General features: G+C 43.5%; 1 protein-coding gene across 1 annotated transcript in view; it reads right to left on the bottom strand.

Moving 5' to 3' along the window:
- Positions 1 to 9424, bottom strand: part of ISCA1 (iron-sulfur cluster assembly 1) — a 21863-nt gene that overhangs the window by 9089 nt on the left and 3350 nt on the right. The window contains exon 2 of the mRNA XM_018570244.1: positions 362 to 415. Within this exon, the coding sequence (XP_018425746.1) occupies positions 362 to 415 (54 nt within the window). The remainder of the gene's footprint in view (positions 1 to 361; positions 416 to 9424) is intronic.

Genomic DNA, 9424 nt, shown 5'->3' with positions numbered 1-9424 from the left:
TATATATATATATATATATATATATATACACACACACACACACATACATACATACATACATACATACACACACTAGTATATTGTGGCCAGACTTAATCACCCTGGGCTAAATTTCCATATCTTATCACTAATAAATTATGGAAAATAACCCGCTTATTTAGACGTAACAGACTGAAAACAGTGTGTTATGGACATATCAGGGTTAGACAAGATTCCAGTATAGAAATCTAAAGTGCACCTTGGGGCCCAAAAGAACATTAAAACTGGTAATATTCAGCATAGGTGCCTGAAAATTAAACCTGATTTTCTGTAGAGCATCAAAACGATAAATAATAAGGCACAGTATTATGCTTTTACTTACATGGTCTGGTTTGTCATCTAAAAGCTGTTTTACTTTACTTACAGCAGAGGGTGTCTAAAAAGAAATAAAAAAGGTTTAGTTTAATTAAATGTTTTCTATTACCAGTATGGTTAATATGTCAGCAAGCTAGGCCATTTGTAGCCATTATTCCCTTAGATTATTCAAAGATTGCATTGTTCCAAAATGTATTCTGCTACATTCCTTTGGTTTTAAAAAAAAAAATACATATATAATATATGCCACGGTGAGTATTTTGAAGATGTAATTTTTTTTGGGGAAAAAATAAAATTATTTTTCTTTTCACAAATTTGTCATTATAACAATTTCTCAAACACAGTATGAACATACTTGGAATTACATCCCAAAACAGATTTTGCTACTCCTGAATACGGGAACATCACATGAGAGGATTTCGCTGCCTAACTGCATACAGGCGCCCAAAACTCAAGGTTCCCTTTAGGTTTTTAAGCGGAAAAAATAACCAATTTGATTTCCTAAATACATATAACATTATAAGAGTCCCTGAAGTGCCAGAACAATGGATAACCCTACAGAATAACCACATTTTGGAAACAGACACCTCTGGGTATTTATTAAAAGGCACGGTTCTTTGTCCACTAAATCAGAGACTATATATTTAAATGAATATACTGATTAATATTAGAGAATAGATTAATATACTGCTGTTTTCTAAAGGTTATACTCTCGATTTAAACCTGACAGAGGTCTCCGTTTTCATCAGTCATACTAAGATTTTTTTTTTCCCCACCTCCTCACTACTGTACTTTTTTTTTTTTTTCCCCCCTCTTTAGACACTGTGGCAACACAGCAGGAACAAATGTGCACAAATGGAAAAATCTGGCACTGGCTGTGATCAGCAAAACTGGAAACACTGCGGCACTTGCTGTGATCTGCCAACCAGGATGCGTGTGCTGTGATCAGCCACACTTGCTGTGATCTGAAAACCGAGCAGCACCACACCTGCTGTTATCTACAAAGTGGGACACATTGCACTTGCTGTGAACTGCAAACCTTGATATTTTTCCTGTTTTGGGACTATAACAATGACCCCTGCAAAAGGAGTTGAGCCAGAATGTACAAGTCTGTTAGCCATTGCTAACAGACTTGTGCTTTTAAGGAGGTTGGGCTTCCTCCTGACAAACCTGCACCCAATTTGAAATCTTCTGCCCCCATGTGCTCCAAGATGGGACTCTCATAGTTTAGAGTTAGGACCGCATTATAAGAGGTGCCTTGTCGCGGCAGTGCAGCTTTCACATCCTCTGCAGAAGACGTGTATCCAAACCTCTGTTATTATCCTTAGTGGCGAGACAAGTTGTTTTACATGCTGGTTTGTGAGTGTGCCATGATGCCTTTCTACTGTTTTACTGTTCAAAGCCCATTTCGTGTGCACCTTACTGTATAACTGGTGACAAATTGTTGAGTGCGTTTGTCGTTTGTTTTGCATGTTTGACAACATGGCGCGTGACGGAGGCAAAAATAGTTCCTAGGCACCACATTCGGTACCCATGCATCTGAGCTGCTTCTGGTCCAAGTCGTCACAAACGCTAACAGACAAGGACCTGCCTTCAGGCTTGGAGGATCTGGGTGCAAGAGAACTGGGTTCTGGACTTGGATGACCAAGAGAAATGAAAGGAGCACTTCTTAGCATCAAGGGCAGAGGCTTTACCAACTTGAGGCATAGTTTTCTTTTGTTTAGGCAAAAGAGTATGTTTGCCCCATGACATCCTTGATAAAGTTGTCCAGGGAGGTGGCAAAAAGCATTAAAGAGAAGCTCACCACTGAAGGGAATATGCAACAGGAGCTTTTTACAATGGTGCTCTGCCTACCAGTTTTTCTTTTTCACCGAAAGGGTCCTCGGCACATGCACAGACAAGAAGCCCATCCTGGATAGGAGACATATAATAAACACAAGCCCATCAATATAGGAGTGCAGAGCAACAGGCATGAATTCCAATTGTTGGAGAAGCAAATAATCAGATAGGATAGACTCCAAGTCTTTGCACATGATCTTGAAGCAAACCCACAAGGTCTTGAAGAAAGACATGACAGCAATAACAGGTTGTAGGACAGATCCTGCCAGGAAGATCAAGGCCTCAAAAAAGGGTTTCCATTCTCTTGTCCACAGAGCCCTTAAACACTGGGATGCCCTTGACAGAAACAGTCAGTGTCTGGTTTAAGGGAAGAAACGTCTGGATCCATTATAGGAACGGCCCACTTCTTAAAGCACTTCTCCATGCTGGAGTATTACTAAACAAAATGCTTGGGTGGAGTAAACAGCTTGTCAGGATTAGGCCAGTCACCTAATACAGATGGGATAACAGTACAGTCGAGGTGTACAGGAATAGACTAGACACACGGAGATCCAGTATGTCAATAGCGAAACAAGCTTCAGTTGGCGACAAAGTTCCCTGCACTATCGGGGTTTCCAGGTCACCTTGCCAGCCTGTCTCACTAGTATCTTTCATGAGGATCTTCGAGGATAGTGGAAGACAAGATTTTCCCAATTTCAGGTTGATTAGCCACCAGGCCAGAGAAAATCTGGTCCTGTGTGTTATGATAGGTCAGTGACTGCACCATCTTTTCCCACAGTCAAAATATTAAGCTGCAACAGTTTGGAGCTCAACTGAGCAAATGGAGCTGCCTTGGAAGAGGCAGCCATCAGAACCGAACTCTTACGCAAAAAAGAGAAAGCTCCTGGACATTAGGGTCTGAATATGGTAGTGAAGCATTAAGAGGTTCTCTTGTAGAAGGAAAATTCTGGACTAAGCTGTAAGCAGGATCAGACCTAGGTATTCCAAGCGAAGAATCTGTTTCAGCAATGTTTTCTAAATTTTCAGGATCCAACTGAACATACGTAGTGTCTGACATTGTCCGACAAGGCGCGTGCTATTTTCCCAGTAGGAGCGTGTCTAGGTATCCCACTATTGGAATGCCCTGTAGGTATATCCAGGTTAGCACTGCAGCTAGGAACTTGGTGAACACTCATGGTGCAGAAGACAAATCAAAGGGAAAGGCAACAAACTAGTAATGTGCCCACAATAAAACAGAGGAAGCATTGTGCTGGAAAGATGGGGACATGCAAGTACATATTCTTAATGTCCAGAGAGGCCAGATAGTCCTCCGGTACGACCTGTTGGATTCCTTGCAAAAATGTTTGCACTCAAATGAAGACAAAATGGGGCTTAAAGGATAATTAAACCCTCATATGTGTTTGCATATATCTACTGATGGCAATCATTAGATATATGCAAAAAAAAAAAATGTTAAAACTTACCCGTGTCTCCGCCGCGCACTCCCGTCCGAAGATCTGAAGATTCTCGGGCGGCCGCAAGCGCAGTACAGATCGTCGGCCGGGAGAAGAGGAGAGACACAGGATAAGTTAATGCACGTAGCATGCACCCGCACAGACTCCGAGGGATGGGAGACAGCGCTGGATCAGAGACCTGCACCAGTGCTGGAGGGACTCCTGAAACCTACTGGAAAGAAGATGATCGGATCAAGAAGCATAATTTAAGGTAAGTCCTTATACTAGCATGTGGGGTTTTGGCTTTAATGTCACTTTAAGAAACCTTTTTCTATGGGAACAGTGAATAGGTTTATTGAAAAACCTTTCTGAACAATGTTAAGGACTCCGTGAACTAGGATGTTTGCCAAGGCAGCATTAAAGGAGAACTATGGCCATAGTTCTCGTCTGAGTCATAGGAGAACATATACTAATGTCCCCTGGTGACCAAAAACTTAGTATATAGCAGGCTATTGCCTGCTGATTAGAGAGGCATAGCCAGCTGTGCCTGCCCCCTCCCCATCCGTTCCTCCAGTCAGCACTGGAGAAACTAAGAGGGGAGGAATCCCTGTGGGGAGCGGTGACTGACAGTCTTCTAGCTGCTGATCTCTCCTCTAAACACTGGACCCAAAAGTGATGTGTATTACATCACTTCCGGTGTCACTGTGCACATTCTCCGGCTCTTACAGCCAGGAGAAGAAGCTGGGGAAGCAGATATCTGCTTCAACAGCTTCTTTAAGTCCCTAGGTGACATTAGGGGCCTGAAAGACCGGACGCGTGGCAAAACATTGCCTGCGTTCCGTTACACTGCAAACGCAAATGTTTTGCCACAGGTCCGATCGCACTGTGGGCGGGGTCGTGGATGCGGTGCCAGTGACTTCTATGCACCGCCACACCCCCTCCCACCCCAGAACGAAGGGGGAAGTTAGGGAGTGATTGCTATGCGTTCCAGCACCTGCCGCTCTGGAACGCACAACAATTGGTGTGAATGGGCCCCAATACCAGAGGGTTACAGATCCTGACCTTGAACAAAAGCTTACAGTAAGGCAATGGGACTAGTGTAACAAAATATAGGTCAGAAGGCACAACACAGGACAGCACAGGAATAAGTGTGTGCAAACACAAAGAACTGTTCATGAGGGGATTAACTATTGCATAACCTTTGCAAACATTGGTAACGGTGGGTTTAAACCCTGTGTTATTTTTTTTTTTGCAAAACAAAAGTAGAAAATTCAATCATTATGAAACTTAATATTGAGAATATTTCCGACTTATATTTTCAATATAACATAGTAGAAAACCCATAACAGTAAAGCAGACGCAAGCCCTCAATTATTGTATACCTATAATCTGTCCTTTTATCTAAGCTGCTAACAAGTGATGTACAATGATTACCTGCCAACATCTCAAGGCTTTGCCTGACTGCTAATACCAAACCATGATCACAACAGGGCACAAGTGGTAGAAGCCCCTGGGGGAGGGGTGAAACGCGTAGACACTGCACATGGAAATCTTTGGATGACCCAGACAATGTCAGATACCCCGCTCTAATAAATCTAGACCTACAACACTCTTCAGAAGAAAAAAAAAATTCAGCTCCCCATCCACCTGTGGATACTATAAGCACATCTCCAGCCAACATATATATCCTCGGCCGAGGCATTCTATGGACTTTAAAACAAGGAGGAGAAATAGTTTTTCGAAGGGTTACGTAACCTAAGAGAGGATATCTCCCAAAAAGGACTAATAGGATACGTGAGTAGGAACATCGAAATTAATTATTTTTTCACCATATATAGCTTTTTTGATAAGGATACAATTTAACAAATAAGATGTACTAAAACTAAAACACACCAATACCTGAAACCTGATATATACACGTCTAAGCAGGTGTAAGAGTGTCTTCCTCGAAACAACATATACGCTGTCAAGGATATGACACAGGGAAGGAGACAATTGATAGTTTGAATATGTTTTGACATTTTCTTTGTCTATCATCAATTACAATACCTCCGCAGTGGGGATATAATCTATCAGAAAAAAGAGCAACCTTACAACACCATATACTAAACACAGGCCAATATAAAATCAAATAAGGTGGCAAGCTGCAAGCTATATTAGTCCACAAACAGATCAAAGATATAACCAGCCTGTGTCAAATACCCATCCACTTGGTGTGTACCGTTGCTACTTAAGAGCAGTTATTTAAAAGGTCTTCATTTAAAGGTGCCGAAATAATTCGGGTCTATAATTACCATCCAGAACGAAATGGACTCTCAGTCAGTTATTTTTTTCTATGATTTTAATCATGTTCTTTGATGTTTGATGGTGCTTGGATATGCACTAATCAAGTTTTTTGTACGATTTTCAAATTTGGTCTGTCCTGATCTCTGGTTAACCCTTAGGGCCTGTTCACACGACGTCCGTTTTGTGTGCTGACCGGCTCCATACGCTGCTGCACTCAAAATGCATCCCAATGTATCCCAATGTATCCCTATGTGTTTTATGGGCTCCAGTTCTCACGTGTGCAGTCCGTTCAGCTTACGACAGAAAAAATACTGCATGTCACATTTTGTCCGGTCCGGAAACGCACGAACCGCAACGAAAACGGAACGCAATGCAGCTAAGGGGGGAAAAAAAGAATTGTATTCTTGCTCCACTTATGATGTCATCAACGTTGACAAAAAATTAACTGTCAGCATCCGAACCGAAAACGCATCAAAAACGCACTGCATCAGCAGCTCCACGTCTGCTGATCAGCACCTGATCTCATGTGAACAGGCCCTTAGACTGTCTCCCCTTTGAAGGCAGTCGGTCTTGGTTTTTTATATGCTGTTATTTGGTTACTGATACGGTAGATAGACCGTCCCAAAAGGGCAATCTATAGAGCATTGATCTCCAGGAGTAAAACAACCCCAGTTTTTGACGAGGGGACATGTAGTGTCTGACAAAGGGCAGGATTGTTGCTTAGGCAGAGGCAAAGATTGGCTAGCACTGCCTAAACTTCATAATTGACAGAGACTTAAATGCATTTCCACCTTTTGCAGCCACATGGGGATAACACCTACTTTAAATTTTTTACATGTTCCTATTCACATTGCACATCTTAAAATGGTCTCTGAAAGTACAGATGTGGGGTTGCTTATAGTTATAACTGTGCAGCATTATGGAAAGGTTTATTATCCTGTTTAGTTTTAGATTTATTACAGTGATGGCTGGAACGCCATTTAAAGGGAACACTGATCACAGTAGTATACCCCTAATGGCAAGTTTTCACAATGTTGTTGCCATGTTTATTAGTCATTATTATAGCTTTTGATGCAACAGGGTTCTCTTCATTGGTGTTGGACAGTCCCCAATGTACAGAGTACATGACGCCCCTAGAGACACCCTGTATTCACAGAAAGTGTGTTAAATGACCCTGAGTCTCATTCAATCCAGAAGAGAACTGGCACTGAATTGCAGAGTGGGCGAGTCTGCGAGGGACAGTCACGGAGATGAGGGGAGTATTTTAGCCAGCTATATAGTGTAAGTGATTCAGGTGGCTTTCACTTCTACATGCTGGGGAAGATGCCACCCCCCCAGCCAGTTCAGGCCTCGCCTGTACCTCCTGGGTACCCAGAACCTCCATAGTAGGTGTCAAGATGGAAAGCAGTGGGAGGTGAACATCCATTTGCTGATTTCATTCCCTGTGAGGAATGAACCTGGAAGAGCTTAGCCCTGACTACTTACAGTTTCAGGGCTAGCAATCTACAACAGCTCAAGGCTGGGGATGAAGCAAAATTGGGCATTCTGTGCTTGTTTAGCGTCAAATGAGTGCAGGGGGGCATTAGTGGGCAAACACATCCCTGATGTCGCCTAAAAGAGAACCTCTAACCTGCACTATGCAATCAAATAGGGGGTTTATCAGCAATATAAAAATGTTGAAAAAGTGTAAGCAATAATTTTATGGCCATTATTCACGGTTCACAATAAACTGATGAACTGTAAATCCCTTTCAAGCTCTACAATTTATGGTACTGTTGTTTTTCACCATTTCACGGACGTACACATTTTTAAAGGCTTGAAATAATTGACATCTATTTACTTGGAACAAGCTAGTCTTTTTTTATTTTACACACAATATTATATATATATATATACATACAGGGCTTGAAAAATCCACTCGTCCACGACGAGAGGACGGCAGAGCCCAACGAGCAGCTTCCCGGCCGGCCGTTGTAATTACACGGCCGGCAGCTTTACAGTCAAGCGATCGGGCGTCTCTATAGACGCTCAATCGCTTGTATCAGAAGCTGTCACTGCCATTGCCGGTCCCGAGATCCGCTGTGCCCGATGCGGCCGGGACCGGCACAGCTCTGTGACAGGAGATCAAAGGGAGTTCAGTATACGAACTCCCTTTGATCTCCTCTCAGTCCCAGAATGCGGGAAGTGATGTATATTACATCACTTCCTGCATTCAGTGTCACTCTCCAGCTACAGAAGCTGATGAAGCCGATCGCTGCAAAATCGCAAAAAATGCCCATATGAGGCGATTAAAACGCTTTTACTGCTCATCAGTTCAGTGTTATCAGTGATTAATGGCTCTAAAATGATTGCTCTCACTCCGTGTGCGGCGATATGTAACATGTGCGGCACAATCGTCATTTTCGCACGTCTGCGTGTGTATGTGGGGGGCGGGGACTTCAAAACATTTTTTATGCTTCTTTCATTTTTTTGCAAACTAGCTATTGCACCCGCCCCCTGCTGCTTTCAATCACCAGAAAAGGACCTGATAAAAAATTCAGGTCCCCCTCTGCTGATTGAGAGCAGCAGTAGCTAGTTTGCTATTGGCTATTGCAAAGTGCAATAGCCAATAGGAATCTAGCTATGCAATCGAATGCCCCTTCCCCTATCCCATCTCTCCAGTCAGCCCCCCAGTCACATCTCTCCAGGCCCTCCTCTACACCGCATCTCCTTCCTTACCGTTGGTTCTGGTGTGGCAGAACTGCAGAATGGTGAGGGGGCAGGGATATCCTATATCCCTCCTTCCCTCACTTGCTGCTGAGCTGGGCAACTGTTGCTTCTGCACTCTGGGCTGTGAGCTGGTGGAAGGTATTCTCAGTGCATTGGCAGTTACCAGGACCCCCACTGGGTAAGGTGAGTTTGACAGGGAATGGTAAAACTGCTTGTGTACACCGCATGCAGCGTTACAGTTCCCTGTCAACTCGGAGGCAAGCAGTGGTGTATCTGTGGGGAAAAAGCACCCATAGAAAGTGATGACAATGTGCTCCCTGCCCAAACGTATGACACACAAAACATATGCTGGTACATTACATTTCCTTCCTGCAACACCTGCAGCCTGTGCCCATATCACAGTGTGTGCTCTAAGATCTGCCCCTGCTGCCTGATTGACAGCTGCCTCTTTAGATCCAGGTGTGCCTGCCCCCTCCTGGTCTGTCCCTCCAATGAGTGCTGGAGGAACAGAGAGGGGGGGAAATCCCTGCAGGTAGTGGTGACTGACAGCGACCACTCTCTGCAGGAGAAGCTGCGAGCTGAGCGATCAGCAGTCAGCTCTTGATCTATAGAGTTGGTGTGTGACAGCAGCTAGACACACTAACTCAAACTATTGGAAACTAGTATATTTTACTCTCCCAATGCTTACTTTAAAATATAGATCTGATAAACAGTAATGCAAATATCATGTGCCTTAAAAAAAGCAGAGTATCTTCCTGGTCCCAGCAGAAGAGACTACTGACGACAGGTTAGGGGGGGGGGGG

This window comes from Nanorana parkeri, unplaced genomic scaffold, assembly GCF_000935625.1.
Source record: "Nanorana parkeri isolate BGI_ZX_2015 unplaced genomic scaffold, ASM93562v1 scaffold1485, whole genome shotgun sequence".
Classification (NCBI taxonomy): Eukaryota; Metazoa; Chordata; class Amphibia; order Anura; family Dicroglossidae; genus Nanorana; species Nanorana parkeri.
Note: the sequence above shows the minus strand (reverse complement) of the source record. Positions and strands in the feature narration are given on the sequence as shown.